Here is a 25,788-nt window from a genome sequence, read left to right as displayed (position 1 = left end):
AGATTAATTTTGAAGTGATATGCAGGAGGATGGAGTCAGGGAGACCAATTAAGCAGCTATTATAAAAAATCTAGGTAAGCTATGAGGCAGGCTAGCCTAGGATGGGGGCAGGGAGAGTGGAAAGAAATGGAGAGGTGTAGAGAATCACTCTTCAGACGAGAGAGGGAAGGGAGGAGGAAGGGAAGGGGGCTTTTCTGAAGACAATGGAGAAGGGAAGATACAAAGAAGGTCTGCGCTTGCCTAGGGGAGTCTTGGGGTGCAGTGAGGACACCTGTGGGAGGCCGTCCAGTGTGGCACACTAGAGGAGTGAGCTGGGCACTCTGTGGAGAAGAGGCCAGGACTGGAGGCAGGCACGCCAGAGTCGCCACACAGAGGGAACCTCTGTGGTGTGAGTAGGGAGCCGGGTTAGGCTGACCCTGGAGGGAGCAGACAGGACACAGAGCCGGCAGAAGATGCATTAAAATGGGTGTCACCAAAACTTTGGCAAAGAAAGTATAATTTCCAAAATGCTCTAGGGTAGTCTACTATTTAATGAAATCTCCAATAATTCCATTTGGAAAGAAAATAGCTCCCTAGTCTATTTAAGGCTGGGTTACTATTTATTGGGTTTACATAAAACTGAAGGTATCTCTATTTTCAATTGTCTTCTGCCATTAAGTATTTGGCCTGAGCCTCTGAAGGTGGCAGGACTCATCTGAATGAGTCCTGAAGAGAACATGGCTGTTCTCTCAGTCTTGCCCTGCTTCTCAAAAGATGGTGAGGAAGGCCCCAATGGTCAAGGTCAAGGACAAAGTGGAAGGGACCAGAAGCCTGGGGTCTACGGATGTGGCTAATGGGACCATCACTGGTGAGTAGGCCAAATGGAGTCAACCTCACCCAAATGTGACCAGTTTCACTTTCTGGTGTTTCTCTTTCTTCCAGCCAGTCTGGGCAGGTTCTGTCACATGAGGAAGGTGCTTCATCCCATGCACTCTTGGCCCCTGCCAGAGGGATCAAACCACTGGCTGGCAGACCAAGGGGTCTGGGGCCTGTCAAAGGTCACCTGAAACCCCACACTATGAGGTGACTGAGCAGGAGAGGGGACAGCACTGAAGAAGAAACACATATCAAGAGTTCTTCCGGTATCTGAAACCACTGACAGAGAGAGAGAGAGAGTGTGTGTGTGAGAGAGACAGAGACAGAGACAGAGAGAGGCAGAAACAACAGGTCGTCTAGGACGAGCCAGGTCATCACGTCTAAAAGGTTAACTGCTGTGGTTAATGAAGAGTAGGTGAAATCCAAAGTCATGGAACCAAACATGATCACATGGCCCTGGCCTCATGTGGGAGATGCATTCTGTGCCTTTCTCAGCTGCTCCAGTCCCTTCAGAGCCAGTGACAACTAGGGTTTCAGTGTGGCTAAGGAAGCAAAGGTCTTTCACACCCACTTAGCAGGCACATCACCCATCAAAAGGACACCTCTAAGGTGGCAGGTACTGAAAAGCTATCTCTGTTCCATCATCCAAAGGAGTGCACCCTTCATGAAAACACTCACAACAGAGAAACCGAAAAGCAGCCTAGAAGATGTTCAAAAGGGGGGAAAAAGAGAGAAATCACCACGGTAGATAGATGGCCCTGGGGTTGCCTGGCAACCATTTTTGCTAACACCTTCTCCCAAAAGAGAACAGTTTGAGTCAGCTCCTGAGATTTCCCTGAGGCCAGGGCTCCGACCACAGAGGCCCTAAAGCTGGGGCCCTGGGATAGGAAAGCAGTTCACTACAGGGGAGCCCTGGGGCCCTTTCGGCAGGCTTACCACTTACCCACAAGAGGGGGCAGGAAATGGGAACCATTCTGCTTAAAGGGACATGTTCTCCCTAGCAGGGCTGGTCCTAGGGTGAGAAGTGCCTCCTTAAATGTGTGTCCTGGGTGCCTGCCTGCCTCTTAGTCCTAACCTAGCTCCTGGGGCGATATTGTGACCCAATGCTTAAGAATGTGATCTCTGGAATAAGCCTGTCTCTGGGTTCAAATCCCAGTTCTATGACTTCCCAGCTGTATCACCTTGGGTAAATCACTTACTCTCTCTGAGCCTGTTTCCAGTCTTTAAAATGGGGTTGATACTGGTAATTGCCTCATAGGGTCGTCATGAGGATTACGTGAAAAAATGCACATTGAGCTCCGTGCCTGGCACCTGGTCAATGCCCAATAAATGGCAGCTAGGATGGTTATTTTTAAAGACACATAAGCAGCTTCCTAGAACCCCTTAAACCAGACCTATGGAGTCAGAATCTCTGGGAGTGGTCTTGGTGGTTTTGTTTTTAAAGAGCTCCTCAAGGGATTCTCAAGGTGGATAGGATTGAGAACCACTTTTCATAGCCAATAAACAGTGGTTCAGAAAGTTTGAGAAACAGCAAAGCCACCTGGGGAGCCTGTTTAAAATGCTGGGGCACCTGGGCGGCTCAGCCGATCAAGCGTCTGACTTTGGCTCAGGCCATGATCTCACAGTTCGTAGGTTTTAGCTCTGCATTGGGTTCTGTGCTGACAGGTCAGAGCCTGGAGCCTGCTTTGGATTCTGTGTCTTCCTCTCCCTCTCTCTCTCTCTCTCCCTCTCTCTCTCTCTCTCTCTCTCTCTCTCTCTGCCTCTCCCCTGCTTGCACTCTCTCTCTCTCTCTCTCTCTCAAAAATGAATAAACGTTAAAAAAATTTTTTTAATGCATTTCTTTGCTCTACTCCTAGTCCTTCTGATTCAGTATGACCACAGCTTGGAATGCTAAGGAACTAGAGATCTCAATGCAGGGTCCCCAGAATGACCACACTGATTTACTGAAACGGATTCACTCTCGAAAACTAATAGCACAGGGACATCGGTTCCACTCCTTTTGATTTTGTTCCCGGCGTCCTCAAAGAACCAGGGACGAACTGTTGACCAAGGGTGCCTACTGAGCCCCAGGCACTCTGCTGGAGCAGTAAGGATGCTGCCTGGTGCCTAGAAGTGGACGCAAAGAGGACCCAAATGCCTGGTCAAAGCAGCAATCATCATAACAAAAGCTTACATTATTAAGTACCTACTGGATGCCAGATAGCACCTCATTTATTTTCTGCAAATGAGAAAACTGAGGTTCAGAGAAGCATCTCACCACCCAGCTAGTAAGCAGCAGAGGCAAGATCTACAAAACGCTCCGTGAAACTCGCCACTCTGCAACGCCAGGGCACTTCTGTGCTAACATATACATAAAATTTGCCACTTTAACCATTTTTTAAGTGTACAGTTCAGAGGCATGAAGTATAGCCACACTGTCTTGTAACTGTCACCACCATCCATCTCCAGAACTTATTCATCTTTCCCAATAGGAACTCTGTGCCCATTCCACACTAACTCTCCTGTTCCCCACCTCCCGGCCCCCGGCAACCACCGTTCTACCACGTCTCTCTGAATGTAACTACTCTAGGAACCTCATGTAAGTGAAATACACAATATCTGCCCTTTCATGCCCAACATACTCTTAAAAAGGGCCAGATTCCACCTTGGTCTGATGGGACCAAGCTACGAATGTGTCTCAGCCATCTTTATAATCTGGCTAGTGTCATCAGTTTGGGTGTCCTGTCTCTCCACGCCCACCCCAGGTACCCATGACCTACTGGCATGTTGAAGCAGGGCAGCTCCCCCACTCCGGCCAGAGAATCCCATGTAGCTCCAGAGACTGGATGCGCTGGTAACTGCTTCCATGCTCAAAGAACCTGTCCCTGAGTCACTTTTATCTTCCCCACTATGGTGACCTGGTACCACTTTGTCCTGCTCTAGTGAGTACTTAATTAGCTTCCTTCTTTTTCTTTAAGCACCTGATCCTTTAAAATTGGCAAGTGGCATTGTGTTATGAAACCACAGGTACAAGGATAAAGCATCTACATAAAAACAAAAGCTTTCCTCACAGTGGGATTCCAGCTTTACTTAGAGGCAACTGGGCACGCCAAGTCTAGCCCCTGAATGATAAGGATCCTCAGCCTTAGCCCACTTGCAGGAAGGGATTTCCCAGACTGTCATCATTAGTTCAAGCGCCTCAGGGTCCCAAGCCAGGTCTGTTTGGCTGAAGTGGCCAATCGGAGTTCTGCCACGGGAGAGAATGAGAGAGAGCCAGCCAAACAGCATCAGCCAGAGCGCACCATCGACACAACATTGCACCAAGAGTTTTAGGGCAGAGAGACACGGAAGTCATTCCTTGACATTGGGTTTCCACAATCTGGAGAAAAGGCCAACCCGCCGGCTGAGCTTCTCCCTCTCCATGATGGCTACATTTGATTACTGCAGTCACATTTGGACTCCCAGTGGTCAGGCCCCACAGATTTGCCCTGTTGAGGTGAGACTGCAGTAGGGACCCCCCGGAGCTGGATGTCCCCATCACCCAGGGCTCTCTTCTCCCTGGTGGAGCCTTGGCTCAAGGCAATCTGTCCATGCGGTGCTGCATCGGCCTGGCGGAGAGGGAGGGGGCAATGCGGTCAGGGAGCAGGGCTCCTCTGACCCTCCACGGGGGTCTGTCTTGGTCTGTGTGGTGCCGGGGGTGCGTCAGCTCACCCCCATGTTCTGGGATTCTCCCAGTGGTGCCTTGTCCACGGATAGTTGTTAGTTGCTCTTGTGAGGAGGAGTGAGGTCAGGAACGACCCATGTCACCATCTTGGTGGCATCGCTCCTATTGCAGTCACTAAATGATCCTGGTTTGCAGTGTAAACGGTGGGCTACCTCAGAGTATGGGGTCCCTGGGTAAAAGGGAGTTGACTGGGACAGGGTCTCACTGCATCTGCCTCTACTGTTTTATGTCATAAATGAAACGGAGTGTCACGAATGGAAGGTTGGCCCAAAAGATATAAACACAACGTCCACAGAACACCATGCAGAAACCGAATCTGCCTCACTTTTCTAAATCAATTCTGACCAGAGACAGCCAGCCCCTGACAACCACTGGCTGGAGTGAGCATGCCCTTATGGTCCTAAATAATGCCACAGACCACTTGGAGCACAGCTCAGCAGCCCTCAGGAATCAGACTTCCTCTCCCTTTCCTATTTTCTAGTCCTTAACACGGAAATCCTGAAACCAGCTGCTTTGCTCTCCATCATGTGCATCCCCATTGCAGACAAATCCCATGGGTAATCAAACTGCACAGAACGCCAGTTGTATTTCCAGCCTGACTTTAAATATAAATATAAACTGAAATCCTTAATGCTTCATCATGGTGCTTTTGACATCAGGGGCCACCATATAATAAACGCCGTCATTATCAGAATCAGCACCTCAGGGTCTCCCCTACCCACAGTGAGGGAGGGTGGGCCACCCAGAATTAGAACCTGAACTCACTACTGTCACTATTTAGGACAGATTGGAACTGAAGGTTTGAAGGAGTCATCTTGGAAACCTTGGGAGGAGAACTTCTTGAGGGAGGGATGGGGTCTTCTCTCTTTAGACCCTCCTAAGTGTAGCCCATTGCTGGGGGATAGTCACAGGTCTGTATACGCCTGCTGAGTATTCAGTTTGGTCGACTCACCTGGAATGTAGGCCTAAGACACAGACAGAGGGTAGCAGAGTATTTCTGTGAATACCTCAGTCTACGTTTCTTGTGTTCTTACTTTTCCAGCCTCACCTTACACCAGTAATTCTCTATCAGGGTGATTTTGCCCCAGCCCAGGGAAACTTTGGCAACGTCTAGAGATGTTTTTGGGAGAGGAGCCTCTGGACTCTACTTGTAGAGGCCAGGGATGCTGCTAAACACCCTGCAATGCACGCGACAGTCCCCACCATGAAGAAGCAGTACCGCAGCTGAGAAACTTCGTTCTTATTCTCTGCTTTGCTAGTTTCCGTCTAGTGCCAGCCTTTTTTCTTTCTAGAACATTCTATACACTCTCACACTTTGGGCCTTCACGCATGTTGCTTCCTTTAACTCCACCCTGGCCAGCCCTGGAAGCACATGGAAACTTCCATTCATCCTCTAGGTTTTAGTGCAAATAAAATTTCCTCGGGGAGGCCTTCACTGAGCCCCTAATGTAAGCTAGGTCCTTCCAACATGGCTTTCAATGGCACCCTGATTTTCCCTATCAGAGCACTCACCACGGTCACCATGACATCTCACACTTGCCTTTGCCACTAGGTTGGAAGAGCCATAAGGCAGGGGCTGTGCTTTTCCACTGCTGTATCCCCAGGCCTTGTCTGGTGCCGGCACACTGTGACAGCACACTCGGTCTCAAATGCACGACACAGACCAAGCTAAGCAGGACACTCAGAGGCTTAAGTTATGATCCCATCACATGGGCACACCCAAAAGAGAATGCGGTAGCTCTGTATGCACTGATAAGGACCGCTCTGTAAGATGAATGGATATGGCAAGACACCAGGCAGTACCTATAGTATGCTAGCATCTGTGTTGGGTAAGTGAGAAGGAAAAACGTATGCGTATCTACTGGAAGCAACTGGGGACAGGGGGAGGAGGGAGGCTTCCTTTTCACTGCACACCTTCTTGAATTTCGTAACCCACGAACATTATTAAAGAAAACAAGAAGCATTTAAATGAGTGTGGGTATGTATAAAAGTCTACATCTTCTTGAAACTAAAAAAAAAAGTTATTCATGTAGAATGATATCCGATGAGAACCCAGCACAGGGAACTGTGCATAGAAGCCAAATTCACATACAGCATTTCAAAGTGTGCCCACCCTGTCTGACTTCCTGTTTTGGAAGGAGCCAGAGTCCACATGAAGGCACAGGCACATGGAAATGCTTGTATGTGTAATGGATACTCATTTTATGAGGCGCCTGGGTAGCTCCCAGTCAGTTAAACGTCTGACTCTTGATTTCGGCTCACGGCCGTGGAATCAAGCCCTGTGTCGGGCTCTGTGCTGGGCGTGGAGCCTGCTTAAGATTCTTTCCCTCTCCCTCTGCCCCTCTCCCCTGCTTGCACGCACTCTTTCTCTCTCTCTAATAAAAAATAAAAAATAAAAAATAAAAAAATAAAGAGGTACTCATTTTAGAAGCTTTATATTTTCAGAACTAGATGGCTTTGGAAACACGTTCTCTCTGCTTCGCGGTCTTGGTCCTGGAACCCCCTCTACCCCATCAGCTGGGGGCAACTCCAAAGCTAATTCACTCTCCAAGCCCTTCTTCTCCTTCCCAGCTTTCCTCCCTACCACCTGGAGGCCCCTCTGTCTCTCCTGTCCTTTCATCCCAAATGCTGGGGCTGGGCGAGATGAGAGAGATGATAATGAAATGCCAAAGCCAACAAATTGTTGCTGCTTGTTAGCAAAAGAGGAGGCAGGTAGGCTTAATGGAGAAGGAAGTTGAAATTAATGGCAAAAATGAGGTTTATCTGTGTAATCTGTGGACTTGGGTCTCTCCCCATCTCCTATTAGCATAGATACGGAGGTGTCTGTATAATGACAAAGGGGAGCTGTCCACACTTTCCCATAAATCTCCACCACCTGTCGCTGGGTCCCTGGCTCGGTGTCTAGGAACACTTCACTCTTACCAGGTCACTTGCCATCCTTCCCTCCAATTTGCCACAACGGCAAGACTCCTAAACCTGAACTGAACATGTTCCCATGCTCCCTGCTTCTGCTGTGTTCCCCCCAACTCTGCCAGCATCTCAGGAGAGCAGCAAAGTCTCACCATCACGGCAAGGTCTTACAGGACCCTGAGCACTTTTCACATTGGAAGCATTCCACAAGTGTACCTCCATCAAAGCAAAACATCTGGGAACATGAAAACACAAATGCCCAAAGTAACGAGCATAGGTTTCCAAAAGGCCCAAACAAGGATCTATTGAGGACTTTCTTGTCTCAGTGACCAGATAAAACAACTTATCGATCATTTTCTAAATTATTGTTTACATCTCACCTGTCCTCAGAACTCTGTAAACACTTCTTAGCCTCAGGCCCGAACCTGCCTAAATATTTTTTCTACCTCTTGATAAAAACTTATCAAACTACGTATCCACTGTGCACCATTAAATACATGGATGTCACAGAAATCTTTTTTTTTTTTAAATCACTAGCTTTATAAAATTATGATAACCTGGTTTACGATGAAAATGAAACTTCTGATACAGTAATCTCTCTTCCATTTGTCGCTGGTTAGTTAAAAATCCAAGTTAACCATAACAATAAAGTTTTCTAGAAATAGCTTCATTAATAAATGATAAGCATAATCATTATAACAGTTAAAAAAAAAAAGGACAAAGGCAAACAGTAAGCGCTTACTATGTGCTGGGTCCTTTTGTAATATCTCAGTCAATCCTCACAACCCTGTTACTATCTCCATTGTATAGAGTTCGGGGCACTTATGCACCACATGCACCCCGTTCCTTAGTTAGGAATTGACAAGCTTAAAAAAAGTTCAGGTGAGACAATGAGAAAAGAAGACCATCCTTCTCCATCACAGCGCTTTTCCCCAATTAGCTGGAAAAAAAAAGTCTTCAGATAAATCTCCGAAGCTAGAGAGAAGATTATTTTAAAAGGTTAACTAGATGAATAGCCTTCCTTGGAATTTTCTATCCTAGCTGAATTTCACATCTTAGATTAGGCTAATAAGATTCCTGGGACCCCTCCTCTTAAGGAATCTCAGTGCCTCATTGGTCCACACTGATTGAAGCCAACTTACTCTCCCCTCTAGGCAACACACATCCCTGAGTTTTGAACTCAGACCCTCAGTTTTCTCAGAGTCCTCAAGACCACATGGCATTTACAATCTATTCACAGAATATGCTTGTTTATGAAAGACAGTGATGTTTACCACCAGGAGAAGATACAATGAGAAGACAGACCCACGGTGTAGTAGTTTCAGATATTTTTAACGGGAAGGCTTCGTTTTATTGTTGTTTCTTAAAAAACAACCTGTCTGGCATGCCTCCATTTCAAATAGAAGTACATTCAGTAGGAAAAGTCAGGTTCAGCAGTCTCAAAGGGATCTTGGGCGAATGTTTAATCCCACTCCCTTACTTTGTAAGTGAGAGAAGGGGCCCAGGGAAGGGAAGGTCATATATGACCTATGTTCCCAAGGTCATATAGGGGAACTGTAGGAAGATGACCCAAAGCCCTCTCTTGGGCTCCTTTGGCGCTCTGGCTGCCCTCTGCATAACCCCATGCAACCATGTTCAAGCACGGGTCAGCACACCTTCCAAACCCAGGTGTTGATCTGGCAAGGTGGAAAAATGTTTGCCAAATTCCTGTCAACTGTGCTTTTAGCTAACTTTAGATGAAATAACATTAATGTAAAGAATTCCTTACAGAAATTCTGAAGCATTAACATTTCACACTGATACAGGTGAATGGAAGCCAAAAAAGGCGAAAGAGGAATGAAGAAGGAAGTATATTCCAATAATCAGGTTATTCAAAACCACTGCAAGTCCTTCCTGGGTCTTCTGAAGCTGTGGCCAGACACAAGCAGAAGGCGATACTATGTTTCTTCTTTTGCATTTCCAGGCTAACTCTCCTGGCTGAGCTTAGTCTACAAAACATATCACATGGTGACAATATTCACAGCAGCATTATTCACTACAGCTAAAAGGTGGAAACGAGCCTAACGTCCATCAACAGGTGGCTGGATAAATAAAAACATGCACAGGATGGAATATTATTTAGCCCTAAAAAGGAATGAAATTCCAACACATGCTACGGCATGGATGAACGATGAAAATGTTATGCTAAGTGAAATGAGAGATAGGGAGGGAGAGATAGAGGGGTGGGAGAGGGAGAGAGAGAGAATCTAAGATAGGCAACTTCATAATAGAGACAGAAGATAGACCAGAGGTTACCAGAGGGCGGAGGGAGAGCTATTGTATAATGGGTACAGGGTATCTGGTTGGGATGATGAAAAATTCAGAAAATGTCCAGTGATGATGGTTGTACAACATTGTAAATGTAGTTGGTATCCCCAGATTGTACTTTTGGAAGTGGGTTAAAATGGTAAATTTTATGTTAAAATTTTTTACCACAATTTAAAACATCACATTAAAAAGTGGATCATGCCCCTTCATTTCTCAGTTAGAATTCCTACCCTTTCTTTTATTCACTCACGGCCATTAAAGCCCAAACTTCTTTTCAAGACTTGCTTCCTACCAATAGTGCCATGGTCAATGTGTGTGTTTCACACACATGGATAGACACGATCACATCGAAGCCCCTTTGTGTCCTGGAGACCCATCCACAAACACGTGTCCACCTTGAAGCCACCCACGTGGGGACTCCAACAAGAAGGCCCATGGCAAGACTAATGCAACCAGTGTTTCTGGAGATCCCTGCAACCAAATATCCCGACACGAGTCCCAGCTCGACCCTTAAATTCCTCACCACGGGGGGAACAGGTATTTAGTGCTGTATACTCTCCCTGTAAAGAAAACTATATGCACATACCAGGGAGACCTTCAGGGATTGCTAACCCAAGCCTGCTCCTCCAGGCCCACGAACAAAGAGATTTCAGCCCATACATGGCTATTCGGTGAACTCAGCAATTGCACGTTACACTGAACAGTGGGTGCCCTTAATGCAAACGCATATAATTAGGAGCTAAATCTTTGTACCTTTACAGGACAAAGGCTATAATAACCAGGATGTACCACTTGTGACTTCTGAGGAGAGTAGAGCTTTTCATTTTTCCTTTAAAAAATCTATTTCTCACAAGGCGAAGAGCATCTGAGAGCAAGAGTCTTTTGAAAACAGAAGCAGGGAGGAGGGTGCAGAATATGAGTTTTCTGTGTTATGGTCACAATCTATCACCCAGGCCTGAGAGGTGCCAATGGGTGCCCTACCACGACCTCTGTTCAACTTTAAGGTTTCACAACCTCGTCTTCTGCGAAAACCTTGGCATTGCCAGGGGCCTGAACACCGAGTCCCATAAGCTCTTAAAGATTTCCAGAGTTCATAAAGAAAAACAATCCCTAGTGATACTTTCCATTGTCAACATACATGGGCGTTTAGCGCAAATAAGCTGCCACTTGTAAGAAGTCCACTCGACATCACTCCCTTGCATGTCCTAAAGACACATGGCAAGATCACACTAAGATATTTAGAGGCAAGCATCTTTTGAATAAGGTTTCGTTCCCAAAGTGCTTAATTAGCAGGAACACTATGCTAAAGAACTGTCCTTGAATATGCATGCATTTTAACCTTCATGCTATTTTTTCTAAAGCACAAATTTTCCTCTCCCTGGATGGTCAGGAGATCACGGGGCACAGAAAACCGACTGTCTTAGGTGTTGATCCACAAAATGAGGTCTGTCTTTCCAAGTAGGTTTTAACTGCCTTACAGGGCGATATCCTGGTTTATGAGGGAGACCATTCTTTGGAGTCTTTCCTCCATTCGTTTTGGATGAGCAATGCTCCCACGGCCTAGTTATGGCTGAACTCCTTCCACACTTCCCACCAACCTCTTCTGCCCCCTCACGCCTTCCTCCCACCCCAATTCCAGCCACCCATGTTTACAAGACACCCAGTTAGTAAATCACAATTCAAATGAACCCATCCATTTGTTCGGCAGAAAGTGGCCTCTGGAGTCGCTCCATGTGAATAGGCCAGAGTTACATATGGCAGGCCCGCAAACGCGAACAGGATATGATTTATTTATGACGACCATGTGTGTTTGATGCCCAGTTCCAGCAGGCTGTGGCTTCCCTCCCCTGCCTCAGTCTGGGATGACCTATCTACTCACTGTGTCCCATTTCAGGTACTGTATTTCCACGCCGGGGACACAGAGATGGGCGACCGGCTGGGGGCTGCACACACAGATGTCCCGAACCCTGCTGGCCACGTAACAATCTGTGACCACACACAAAGTGGGCCAAACATAACTTGGTGCAAAGGTTTGCCGTGTACAATGGTTTCCAGTGGAAAGTGGAGAAGTGGCGGCTGGAACCACTGACCATGTGGGGCTCATTAAATTGTTCTGTATTTACCTATAAGGAAGGCTGGGATGCCGGCGAGGGGAGCCCTGCTCCTCATTTCAGAGATTTCAACACCCCCCCCCGCCCCCCATCATTTGGCAGTGATGCTCCAAAGGTGAATGGCAGATCTGCATCAGAAGGTCCAAACGTGGACCTCAACTAAACTGCTGTAAACTTCTGCCTTCCACAGTCTCCCCCCTCCCCCCCCCAGTTGTATTTATACTTTGAAAGAAGTTAACATGAAGCAGTAGTCACCTGGGCGTGCTCGATTTTTGACAAGCCTTAGTCACTCTGTACCCAGCAGAACAATTCACATTATAGTCGAAATCCTGTGAAGATTGTGCCACACATGCTAACACTAAAATGCCAGTAGCTCCACTTACCTTCTTTATTAAGCCTCATAACCTCCCTGCTTTTTCCACCCTCTTTTCCAGCCTCTTCTAAATCTACATCTGCAGATGAAAAAGAAAAGGAAAAAAAAGAGAATGAGGAAAGAAAAAAAAAAAAAAGATCAAAAAGGGGGGAAAAAGCCAAAGTCAAGGGGGGCAGGGAGAGTGTTTATTTGCAAACAGATCGATATAAATACTGTACATGAAAATCTTTCAAAAACTGACAATGCAACATTTTCTCCCAAGTCCGGATTGCCATCTACCTGGCCCAGATAGGTACCAAAAAAAACTATGCAACCAGCAACAGAGTAGCCTTTTAAACAGATACACCGTGGGGCTGTGAAAGCCCACCCCGCGGGCTGCCACGGGGAGCCGGGCACAGACAGACAGACAGACAGCCCTGGCAGCAGGGCCTCTCTCTGTGCATTGATGATCTGTCTCTGTGTGTATTTATTTAGAGAGAGAGGGAGAAGCATGGAGGACACCGGGGGCCACTCTCTCTCTCACACACACACTTTTTCCCAGTGGCTCTAGGTGAATGGAAAGGTTACAGGATAATAAAAGGAGGAGGAGGCGGTGGGGTTCTTACTGTCGGAGCAGTGTAATTTGGCGGCGTCGATCCAGGAGGACCAGGGTTTGCCCAGAAACGCCTCCGGACTGGGCACTTTGCGATCCAGTGTCGCCATTGCTCTTCCTTCTTGTTGCTTTTTCCCTGTTCCTTCGGCAGCAGCAGCCGAGAGACACGGGATTCGAGAACGCTCCGACGTCATCTTCGGAACGTTCCGACATTGAGTGCTCTGAAAGGGGGAGGGAGGGAGGGACGGGAGGAGGGAGCGGAGAGGCGGCGGAGGAGGGGAGAGCGAGCGAGGGGGAGGAGCCGGAGCCGGCGCTCGGCGCCCGGGGCCGGCAGGGCTCGGCCCGGCGGTGCGCTGCCGCCAGAGGCAGCAGAGAGGCGCCTGCAGCTCGCCGCGCGCCCGCCCGCCCGCCGCCTGCCGGCCCGCCCGCCGGGGGAGGGGCCGCGCGCCGGGCCAGCGCCGCGTGCCGGGGCCCGAGGCTGCAGCGCGCGCGGGCGCCGAGCTGCTGCGGCGCCGCCGCCGCCGCCACCGCCTGCGCCCGGCGTCCGGAGCCCGGATCGGAGGGGCCGGGGCGAGCGGGGCGAGCGGGGCGGGGGTGCGAGCCGGGAGAGGCACGACCCGGGGCCGTAGGCGGGGTGGTCTTTCCCGCGGAGTGGCCGCCAGAAGACGGAAAGTTTTTGCATTCAGTCCTTCCAGCGTGTCCTTCCCTCGCCGGCTCCCTGTGGTCCACCGTGAGGCGCCCCCGCGACCGAGAGGGGAGGAGCCGCGCAGGTGTTCCCCCCTGCCCCCCGATGAGCATCCCAATCCAGGGAGGGGACCCTGGTGACCTCTCCTCCCAGCCACCGCTCCCTTCACCCTTTCTTCTCTGTCTCGGTGGACCTTGGACCGTGGAGGATTCCGGGGATGCCTTTGGGAGCTGACATCAATGGGTAGATGGAAGTGGTTCTAAAAAGCAGGTGAGTTTGGGGCGAGGGCAGTTGCCTACCCATCTCAGTGAGGCTGCGGGACGTGCAAAGCTCAAAACTCAGGGCCGCGGTGCCCCCAGTTTCCCTGCGCGATGCGTGTCTCGGGCGCCCGGGGAAACCACTGCGTAGACCTTGCTCCAGGATCAGGATAGCGGGAGAGCACATCCACTTCTCTCGGAAAATGATGCTTCCAGGGCCAAACCCCTGGAGCAATTTCCAGCGCTCCCCACGGTGGTGGTTCCAGGGTGGCCCGGATTAGCGCCTGCAATCTATGGCCAGGAACCCGACTCCTGGGAGAATTCAGTCCGGGCTTAACTCTGGCCAGCTAGAAAGGAAGCGTTAGATTTATTTCCTCTGGATTTGGGATGTTTGATGCTTTAATTGAGATTTCCCCTTTCCCCCTAGGGGTAGGCAACAAAGGCCTTAAAAGGTCTTCTGGTATCTCTCTCTCTCTCTTTGAATCCTTTCATTTACTAGGACTTACCTAAAATAGATGGACACTCCCTCACAATTGTCATATTTTTCATTTTCCCCAGTACCTTTTTAGTTCTTACTACTCTGCTTCTGCCTCATGGGGGAGGCACACTTATTGGAAGTTGCTCTGCACAGATGGAGTTCTGCCCTGGCTATGCCATCCAGTGCCCCTGCACTTGGCAAAGCCAGGGTTAGGATGGGCCATGAAGGAGGAGCTGTGGATTGGTCTCCAGTTGTGATATTTGTATGAATGGGCTTATGTTTTGTCAGATCCAGACAAGTTTGATTTTCCTCTGCTGTCTTTGGAAGGGTTTCTACATAGGAACCACTAAATGGCGAAGATGCCAATGAGTGGAGAATTCTCTTTGTAAGGGTTTGTACTATTAAGAAATATTTATTAATTACTGACCTAGTATATGCTAGACACTGTGGCATATCCTTCCAAATATCCATCCATCCATCCATCCATCCATCCATCCATCCATCCACCCATCCACCTTTTCAACAAATATTGCCTGTCATGGACTAGTGTTTTCAACAGGGGAAGACAAATGAGACCTAGCCCAGTGTGGAGATGCAGTCTGGTGGTCTCTGTGGAAGAAGGAAGGTGTGAAACTTATCAGCCACTTGGAAAAAAACAAGTACAGTGACAGGCACCCAGGCAGTGAATGTGTGCTCTCTGAGAGCTATGCCTGTTCATAGGAGGAACTAAGATCTAGTTTGGAATGACCAGAAAATGTGTCACAGAGAAGATAGGATCTGCTGTGCATCTTGGACATTGGGGAGGATTTATCATGGTATAGGTGAAGACTTGTCTTGCCGAGGAAAGGAGAGCAATGGTCACAGATGTTTCAAGCCGAGCACAAGCTTGGTGTGCTTGGGGTTGAAGGTAGTTTACCTGGGATGGTGGGTTATTGTTGGGGGTTTGGGATTATTGTCAGGCCTGGTCAAACTATGGAAGGCACTGAATGGTGGCCTAAGGAGTTTGGGGTTTTTTTTTGTTTGTTTGTTGTTTTGTTTTTTGACAATGGGAAGCCCCTTCAGTGGGGCTTACTCTGCAGTGTAAAGGTAAGTAGAAAGTGTGACTTAGAAAGGCCGTGGTGTCCCGGATATATTGGATAGGGAAGCAGGTTAGAAGCAGTGCTACAATATTCATGGTGTGGGGAACTTTGGTGGTCCCATGCAGGTGGAGAAGAGGGCACCTCATTCAAGGGTATGTTGTATGGCTGGATTTGGGGAGGGAGAGAGCACAGAGGCATAAGTAATTAGATCCTGGAACATTTTTCCTTTCCCCTACTGCCTTCTGATTTTCCTTCCATTTTTGTATTTATTCCTCTATTCTGCTTGCAAGGGAAGATGTAGTAGGCAGCCTCTAAGATGACCACAGTGATCCCCACATCCTGGTATCTATACCCTCATGTGAGCCCCTCCCCTTCCACATGGGCCGGACCTAGTAACTTGCAGCTAAACAAATAGGTATAGCGTGACACTTCCAAGGCTAGGTTACAAAACGACTGTGGCTTCTGTCTTATTCACTCCTGCTGTCACTGGCTGGCTCCAAGGAAGACCACTGCCATCTTGTGAGGTGCCCTAGGGGGAGGCACATGTGGCAGGGAACTGAAGGAGGCCTCTGGCCAACAGTCAGTGAGGAACTGAGGCTCGTGGTCCAACAAGCCCATGAGGTACTAAATCCTGTCAATAGCCATGTCGAGTGAATTTGGGAACACATTTTTCTCTAGTCAAGCCTTGAGATGAGACCACAGCCCTGCGCACGCATGAGAGACCTTGGGGCAGAGGCCCCCAGTCAAGTCTGTGTTCCTGTGTTCTTGTGTTCCTGACTGCCTTAAACTATGAGATAATTGATGTTTGTTGTTTTAAGTTGTTAAGTTCTGGGGTAACTTGTTACATAGCAATACATAACTCATACACAACGGTTTGGGTATAAAGTGTTTAGTGTTATCCTTGCCAGCTTAGTGGGACTGGTTTACTCTAGTATCTCCTATGCTGAGTTTTGTAATTTACCTTTATCTCCGGGTATTCAAGTTTTGGCTCTTTATTTTCATTTTATTTATTTACTTATTTTTAATTTGAGAGAGAGCATGCATGAGCAGGGGAGGGACGGCGGGGGGGGGGGGGTAGGAAGAGAGGGAGAATCTTAAGCAGGCTCCACACTCAGTGCAGAGCCTGATGCAGGGCTCAATTCCAAGACCCTGGGATCATGACCTGAGCCAAAATAAGAGTCGGGCGCTCCACCAGCTGAGCCACCCAGGCACCCCAAGTTTTTCTTATTTAAACTCAATCACTAGTTTATGGAAAGAATTGTACAATGACAACAAGGTCATGATGTAACTGTTGGAAACAAATCTTCACTGAGAGCAATGCTACCACACTGATGGCCATTACAACCCTGCCGTCCATCCTTGAGGTGTGTGGAGAGTAAATTGATGAAGGGACTCAAGCCCAATGGTTGGGGGCTTCCAGAAAATTCTTTCTCCCCTCCCAGGAACCATTTTAAACCACTCAAAAACCCAAAGGTGGCTTATCATAGGAGGAGTCAGGGCACCTCAGTCTAAGAAGAAATAAGGCAGTGCTTTGATATTTTAACATTAGTTTACTCCCACCCCCGCCCCCACCCTCAGCTGAGCCTCTCAAGTAGAAATTACTTCTACACAGAACCCTGAAGCTGGTGTGACAGCCTAAATATCATCCCCTTCTAGCAGGGAACATTTTCATTTGTAACACAGGAAAGTATGGTCTGGAATCTAAAAGTGGTTTAGCAGCTCTACAAAATAGACATTGGATACATTGCTTATTTAACTGATCATCAGAATGGGTATACATTATTGCAGTTAGACTTCCGGAGCATAATTGCGGTTTCCACTCTCAGCCTTGCGCAGTCTCTCCACTGACTATAGAGATAATAATACCAACTTTGTGAAACTCTAACCCACCTATGACTTTGTAACTGGATAACATGGCTGTCAATTAAATTATACCACTGGGAGCCAGAGAATGAAGGAAGCGTTGCTCATGAAACCACTGGACTTTTACACTTGGCTTTAGATGAAAATTGAGGTCAGTCGGGAGTAGTATTTGGGTCAGCGCGGTGCATATATAGTATTATATACATGTCTATACTTATGTATCAACTATACGTATGGCAAAGTTATTGCAGACTTGTATTCCTTTCGGTGGTAAAGAGTTACAAATCGTGTTAGTGGCAACAAGAATCTTACACATTCTTCACACTGACCTGCAGAAGTCATTTAAAGCACATCAGTGTAACATCTGTGTGATAAAACCGTCTAGCAAAGGTGTAACCACCTTCCTCCCTTCATGGGTAATGTTTGGGAAGATAAAAGGGGTGTAAATATTTTTATTGTTTTATTATCTTTCTTAGAAAAATAACAGGGGCGGGTTTAATTGAAAAAGAGACTCTTCCATAGACCAGATAAAGAAATCAGTTCAACAGAGATGACAGTGGAAAATACCTATTTAATTTGAATAACACCTGGTTCTGGAGAGATGTGCATCTAATACGCAGCCTGCATTCACTTAGTCTGATTCATGGGCTGCTTTCCCTCATTACTGAAAAGAAGAGAAGGGGTAATATTAGCTCTCTCATTTGAGGATATTAAACTCCTGCTGGGGTTGAGGCGCTGTGCGTGCACCCTACTTCCTACCTAGACCGATGTTGGGAGCTCCCTGGAGGCGACGAGGGGAAAATGACATTCCATTAAAATGAGGCATCCCTGGAATTGTTTGATGTTCTTTGTCTTAATTGAATCCATCTATCCCATCTGCCACTCTTCTCCCTAAATTTATTTCCCTCACCCACTCTCTCTCTGCGAATTGTAATTGGGGGGAAATTTGTTACATACGTTGTTACCTTTTATAAGAGCTCCAGGCTGCATCTGGAGGGCAGGTGTGCTGACTCCCTGGCCTTGTTAGACAAGGCTGCCTGCCTCTTCCCTGCCCCTCACATGTTGCTAGATCAAAGAGGACTGGGATAAAAGACCCCCAGTAGCAACGGGAGTGGGAAAGAAAATAGGCATTCCAGGCTTTGGGTTATTGGTTTCACTCTAAGGCCCTAGCCATGCGTCTGCTCTGAATAAACACGGACTCCATTAATAAACAGAACTACAAAAACATGCAACTTGCATTCTGACTTTGGCAGAAAGGCCAAAAGGGGAATGTGTTATGGGGAGGTAAAGCTGCCTTGCCACCCCAGGCAGATTCATCTGTGACTTTGATCTCCTTGGGCTTCCTGAAGCACTCTGATGTTGCAGGGTGAGGAGGCCTCTCTGCTCCCCGCAGTGTGGCAGAACCCGCCCCATCTCTCTCCGTTTCTCTTTCTCAGGGGTTAGACAGGAGGAGAGAGAGCATCTCTTTAGCACTCCTGTACAATTCACTTTTGGCCCTTAACCTAAATAGAAATACATAAAAATTTAAGACACATGTCCACCCCTCCAAACTCACCAGCTAATATAGTGGGGGAGGCAGTGCAGGGTGGAGGCCAGAGCACTGGCTTCAGTTGGGCAGGTATGCATTAGAATTGCCCTTCAGTCATTTGCTTGAGAACCTTTCTTAATCCATCCCAACCTCAGTTTCCTCATCTATTAAATGGGTACCAAGGCTCTTCTCTTCAGAGTGTCGTGAGGACTCTCGTGAGATGCCAGGTCTTGAGCCCCCCCCGTGGGGGCCTGGCACACAAAGGACAATTGTAAATGTTTGCTACGGTTATTACTTCAGTTGCAATATGACATTATTGCAATTAATGCAATTATTGCATTATTACATTGTGCAGACAACAGCTGCTAGTCAGAAACAGGCTGACCCTCTGATGCCAGGAGGGCTCCTGGTGCTAGGAGGGCTTCTGACCATCCTTCTACTTAGAAAGGAAACTCCACAGCCACCTTGAAAAAAGAAACGCAAAGCTGGAGGCATCAGGATTTTGGACTACAAACTCTATTACAAAGCTGTAGTCATCAAGACAGCATACAAACAGACACATAGATCAATGGAACAGAATAGAGAACCCAGAAATGGACCCACAACTATATGGTCAACTCATCTTTGACAAAGCAGGAGAGAATATCTGATGGAAAAACGACAGTCTCTTCAACAACATGCAGAAGAATGAAACTGGACCAGTTTCTTACACCATATGCAAAAATAAATTCAAAATGGATGAAAGACCTGAATGTGAGACAGGAAACCATCAAAATCCTAGAGGAGAACACAGACAGCAACCTGTCTGACCTCGGCAGTAGCAACTTCTTACTAAACACGTCTCCGGAGGCAAGGGAAACAAAAGCAAAAATGAACTATGGGGACCTCACCAAGATAAAAAGCTTCTGCACAGAGAAGGAAACAATCAACAAAACTAAAAGGCAGCCTACGGAATGGGAGAAGATATTTGCAAATGACATATGGGGTAAAAGGGTTAGTATCCAAAATCTATAAAGAATCTTTCAAACTCAACACCCAAAAAACAAATAATCCAGTGAAGAAATAGGCAGAAGACATAGACATTTTTCCAAAGAAGGCATCCAGATGGCTAACAGACACATAAAAAGATGTTCAATATCACTCGTCATCAAGGAAATACAAATCAAAACCATGATGAGATACCTCCTCACACCTGTCAGAATGGCTAAAGTTAACAGTGCAGGAAACAACAGATGTTGGCGAGGTTGTGGAGAAAGGAGAACCCTCTTACACTGTTTGTGGGAATGTGAGCTGGTGCAGCCACTCTGAAAACAGTATGGAGGTTCTTCAGGAGGTTAAAAACAGAATTACCCTATGACCCAGCAATTGCACTACAAGGTGTTTACCCAAAGAATACAAAAATACAGATTCAAAGGGTTATATGCACCCCAATGTTTATAGCAGCATTATCAACAACAGCCAAACTATGGAAAGAGCCCAAATGTCCATCAACTGATGAATGGTTAAAGGAGATGTGGTATAGGGGCGCCTGGTTGGCTCAGTCAGTTAAGCGTCCGACTTCACCTCAGGTCATGATCTCGCGGTCTGTGAGTTCAAGCCCCGCGTCGGGCTCTGTGCTGACAGCTCAGAGGCTGCTGGAGCCTGCTTCGGATTCTGTGTCTCCCTCTCTCTCTGCCCCTCCCCCGCTAATGCTCTATCTCTCTCTCTGTCAAAAATCAATAAACATTAAAAAATTAAAAAAAAAAAAGATGTGGTATAGATATACAATGGACTATTGCTCAGCAATCAAAAAGAATGAAATCTTGCCATTTGCAGTGATGTGGACAGATCTAGAGTGTATTATGCTAAGTGAAATAAGTCAGAGAAAGACAAATACCATATGAGGCAAATACTCATATGTGGCATTTGGGAAGGAAAAAAAAGAGGGAAGCAAACCACAAGAGACTCTTAACTATAGAGAATAAACTGCAGGTTGATGGAGGGAGGTAGGTGGGGGAAGAGCTAGATGGGTGATGGGCATTAAGGAGGGCACTTGTTGTGATGAGTACTAGGTATTATATGTAAGTGATGAATCACTAAATTCTATTGCTGAAACCACTATTACACTATATGTTAACTAACTAGAATTTAAATTAAAATTGGGGGAAAAAAAGGAAATTAAAGCTCCTTTTCCTTTGTATGGGGCTACTGTCCTGCATCACCTGATGGAGACTGCTGTCAGAAACTTCTGCCTGAAACTTCACTGGACAGGGACTTCAGGGCAAGATGCATGTCCCTATTGTTCTGGGGAGGGCCCTACAAGACTTTTCTGTTATTCCGAGAAACAGCAAAATCCAAAGTGTGGTTGCAGGCAAAACTGTTTTTGCATGACAGTGTAAATACTTGTCTTAATAGTAAGCAGAGTGGGGTCTCTGCAAATTATCCCCCCCCCAATTTATTTATTGTCTTTTATAAAAAAAATTAATACTGAATCCTAAAAATCACACATGAATGAGTGTGTTCCCAGGAGACAGTAAAATAGTAGTGATGAGGGGGAAATGCCCTTTGAGTATTTGCTTCAAATGTGGTCCCTACCCTGCCCCCAGATCACTCCCTTACCCCCAAATCTGAGGGCAGCTTTTCATACCATTTTCTAAACACTTACCTATGTATATATTTATCATTACAGGCATAGATGATATTGCTGCATGTATATTCTAATTTTCTTTTAAACATGAACAACATCATTTGGTAGAAATACGTATTTTATCCTTGGTTGAGAAAGAAGCCTTGCATAAACAAGATTGACAGGGGTAACAGACCGTTTTGTGGATATTTTTCTGCAATTTTCTTTTTTCACATATGCGACTGCATGTTATTATGTATGGAAATACCTCATTCTTTTAAATTGCTGCATAATATTCCACAAAATGTTCCAGAGCCTGCCTGTCATCCTAGTGATAGACATTGAGGTTTCTGGTTTTAAAAACATAGGGTGGTCAACATCTTTATTTTTATAGCTGCTTCCTGGGCACATGAAGAAGTCTTTCTACCCAAAAGTACAATCACTGGGTATGTGCATTTTAAATTTTCACAGTTTGGCCAAATTGTCTTCTGAAGTAGCTGATCGATTCACGCTCTGACTAGCAGCATAGGAATGCCCCATTTCCTCACGCCCTAACTCATACCCAACGTTTTCAAACACTTTAATTTTGCCAAGATTAGGATTGAAAAAATCTTATTTAATTTCTATTTCCCTCATGTCTGGTATATTTTTTGAGCATTCATTCTTATGTCCACTGTGTTTTCACACTGTAAATTGCCGTTAGTATCTTTTGATGATTTGTATTGGTATTTTTAGATCCTTTTATTGATTTGTAGGAATTCTGTCTACATTCTAGATTTAGAGATTTTGTTCGTTTGAAAATAATGTAATTTTCCAGCTTGATGCTTTTCTTCTTTTAACCTCATGTGGGGCATCTTTTCTATGCACATTTTTTTTTTTTTCCATTTGTTTGTAATCAGATGTATTGGACTTTTCCTTCAGGCCTTTTGCATTTTATGTCTTGCTTAAGAAGACCTTCTCTTCCCCTAAGGCCATAAAATATTTTCTTGTATTTTTTCTTTCTGCTTTACAGGTCTTTGTTTTCACTTTTAGCTCTTAGATATTTTTGGTTAATGATGTGAGGTAAACATTTTTATTTTTGAGCTTTTTCCAAACAGCTACCAGTTTTCTCCAGGCGTATATTGAATAGTTTAGACTTTCCATAGAGATCAGTCATATACTCGCTTCCCAAATACATGAGTCTGTTTCTGAGCTCCCTTTTCTGTTCCATTGTTTGGCCTGAATTTTCCGTACCAGCTCCACAGTTTTCATTGCTCTTGTTTTACATGTTTTGCTGTGTGTTAGAAAAAAAAAAAAATGTTTCTTTCCTACTATGGATTGAGAATACTCTGTCTTGGTCTGTTCGAGTTGCTGTAACAAATTCCCCCGGACCGAATGGCTCATAAACAACAGAAATGTATTTCTCACAGTTCTGAAGGTTGGAAGTCCAGGACCATTGTACTGGAAAGTTCAGAGTTCAGTCACAGTTTCTTGGTTTGTAGATGGCACCTTTTACCATGTGCCCTCATGGTGGTGGAAGGGGTGAGGGAGTTCTTTAGGGTCTCTTTTATAAGGGTCCCCCCTGCACGACCTGATTAATCTTCCTTCAAGCCCCAAAGGCCCTACCTCCTGACACCATTAGCTTCAGGAGTAGGATTTCAACATATGAATTTGTGAGGGGAACACAATCATTCAGACCATAACACTCTATCCCTTAAAAAGGATTTTTTTATTCCTGAGAAGTATGTTACGGGTGTCATTGTTCACCATTTGTCATAGGACATCTCATGATGGAGACTGGGCCATGTTAGGAAGTTCATTGGAAACCTGACCTCATGCCTACTTCATGGGTACCATAGAGGTGGGCCCAATGGCTATTGCCAGCTTGGACTCCTGGTGAAAGCTTCCCCTAAGGTGATTTTCCAAACCAAATATCTAGACTCAGGAAAATGAATTGTTGAGAGATTATTCTTCCTACTAGAAAGGGGTGAAAAGGCCAACCCCTGTGGTTAGTGGTTGAGACTCTCTGGGGATATTCCCATCTGTCAGTCATCCCAAGGCAAGAAGAAGGAGCCATGGGCACAGAAGGCTGGAGCAGAGGGAGGGAACAGACCTGCGACCAGGGCTGAGCTCCCCAGGTTTGGGGAGCAGGCAGGTGGGAGCCTCTTGCTGGCTGGGAGCTGGGCCAGGCAGTGTCCAGCAGGGGAACCTCTCTGGGATGATCTAGCTATGAGTCTGGAATCCTTCAGTAACCAGTCATAAGGTTTTCTGTGTTGTCTTTTCTTTTGCTTCCCTCAAGGTTTTAAATGACCTGGTCTTAGGTAGCTGTGTTGTGAGAAATCTAGTTAGGGGCTTACACTTATATGGGAGCCATAGATGTAGGGTTGAAAGTGGCTAGCTTGGGGCATATGGGTGGCTCAGTCTGTTGAGCATCCAACTTCAGCTCAGGTCATGATCTCGTGGTTGGTGAGTTCAAGCCCCACATCCAGCTTGCTGACAGCCGGTCAGTGCAGAGCCTGGTTTGGATCTTCTGTCCCCCTCTCTCTGCCCCTTCCCCACTTGCACTCTCTCAAAAAATAAATAAGCATTAAAAAAAAAAAAGTTGCTAGCTCTACTTCCTGCCAGCCCTGTGTGGTAGCAGCACCATTATTCAAGAGAAGATGGCAGTCCTGTAGCCCCAAGAGGCGGCTGGGCACCAAGTGAGCAGGGGATACCTAAGCTTGTGAGCAGCCCCCAATAGCCCCTAACACCTTTCTCTCAGTCCCAGCCCAATACCTTCAAAAGGAGGAAATCCTGAAAATGTGAGGCCAGAGTTTGGGATATATATATATGGAAAGAGAGAGAGAGAGAGAGAGAGAGAGAGAGAGAGAGATTATTTATTTTGAGAGACAGAGACAGCACAAGTGGGGAAGAGACATAGAGAGAGGGAGAGAGAGGTTACCAAGCAGGCTCCTCACTGTCAGCTTGGAGCCCAATGTGGGGCTCGATCTCATGGATGGTGAGCCATGACCTGAGCCATATCCAAGAGTTGGGACGCTTAACTGAACTACCCAGGTGCCCTTGGGTTATATTTATATGACAGGAAATAGAAGACTGGTATCTTTAAGGCCATAAAACAATCACTGAAGAACGTAGAGTAGAGCCCGGCTGTCTCTTGCTTGGGGGCCATCTTGTTCATAGATTAATACTTCCCAAGAAGGATACTAAGGCTATAAATTTAAATTTCCCTGTAGGCCAGTTTTCTCATCCAGGGATGGTCTTGCTGCCTCCCCTCCAAACTCCAAGGATATTTGGCAATGTCTGGAGACCTTTTTGGTTGTCATGATGGGGTGGGGGTGTACTCCTGGCATCTGGTGGGTAGAGGCCGGGGATGCTGTAAATTCCTGCCATTAGATGCATGGGAAGAATTTATCTAGCCCAAAATGACAGTGATAGAATCCAGAAGCCCTGATGTAGGACAACTAATTTCCAGTTTCCTTTTTTTCCTTCTTCATTTCCAGAGAATGAACACCTAACCCTCAGCAACCTCTTTGTCATCATGGGCTTTTTTCCTCACACAGGCATCCAGTCAGAGTGTGGCAGGGCTGTGAGACCTGTCATCCATCGCTATGAAGAAAAAGGGTCTTTTTCCTTCCGATGGATGAAAGCCAAATTATGTTATTGGAGGAATACTATTTGTAGAATCAAAGGAAATAGCTATGGTTGTTACGCAATAATCAAGTAATACGGTCACCTCTTTCTTACTCTCTGAATCCTTTTACAGACCATTGCTTACCTACTCTAATGGGAAAGTTGATCAGTGCCGAGCCACCCGTGCTAGATAGCCTTTATTATTCCCAACTTACAGATGATGAAATTGAAGTGGAGAGCAGAAGTAAAATGAAACCTGGTTCCCTCCTTCTGGTTTCTTAAATTCCAGAGTTATCAAACACCTGGCCATGGCCATTGCATAGGTTGTGCACTGTAAAACTGTGCCGCAGTTAAGGGAGTGCCATTCACAGCACAGACACCATAGATTTACTGTGACAACTTTCTAGGCAGATGGCACGAACGTGGCTTGTTCTAACAAAATCAGGACCATAAGACTATTTTGTAAATAGAAGTAAAGTTTCTTGAAGAAAGTGGGCCTTCCCCTAATGCCCACGAAGGCACTAAATGGACTAGGAGAAAAGAAGGAGAGTTATTGATAACTCTTTATACACGTTAACAGTTTCAGCTGGGAGTTGTATGGGAAACACGGTGCCTTGTGTGATGGAATAAATAAAACGATCTTGCTGTGTAAATTTGGTTGTTCATACTACTGTTCTGGTGTCAGTCATCCTGAGCTTGGCTTGGAGGAGGAGACATTGACATGTTATATCACTTTATAAATTTGGCAGCAGGAGGTACAAAGAGTGTCGTTTCAATTATGGATTGACCTATGATTGATTTAGCAACGTATGTTGCCTAGTTTGTGATCGATG

The 25,788-nt window shown here is 46.3% G+C and overlaps 1 protein-coding gene across 5 annotated transcripts in view; it reads right to left on the bottom strand.

Moving 5' to 3' along the window:
• ATXN7L1 (ataxin 7 like 1) overlaps positions 1–13,065 on the bottom strand; it is a 244,259-nt gene extending 231,194 nt beyond the window's left edge. For all 5 annotated transcript variants that reach the window (XM_042964551.1, XM_042964557.1, XM_042964564.1 and 2 more), the window contains exons 1-2: positions 12,865–13,065; positions 12,270–12,338 (exon numbers count right to left, since the gene is read on the bottom strand). In XM_042964551.1, coding sequence (XP_042820485.1) covers positions 12,270–12,338; positions 12,865–13,045 — 250 coding nt within the window. In that variant the 5' untranslated portion in view covers positions 13,046–13,065. The remainder of the gene's footprint in view (positions 1–12,269; positions 12,339–12,864) is intronic.
• Positions 13,066–25,788: the final 12,723 nt, after the last annotated feature.

This window comes from Panthera tigris, chromosome A2 (assembly GCF_018350195.1).
Source record: "Panthera tigris isolate Pti1 chromosome A2, P.tigris_Pti1_mat1.1, whole genome shotgun sequence".
NCBI classification, from domain to species: domain Eukaryota; kingdom Metazoa; phylum Chordata; class Mammalia; order Carnivora; family Felidae; genus Panthera; species Panthera tigris.
Note: the sequence above shows the minus strand (reverse complement) of the source record. Positions and strands in the feature narration are given on the sequence as shown.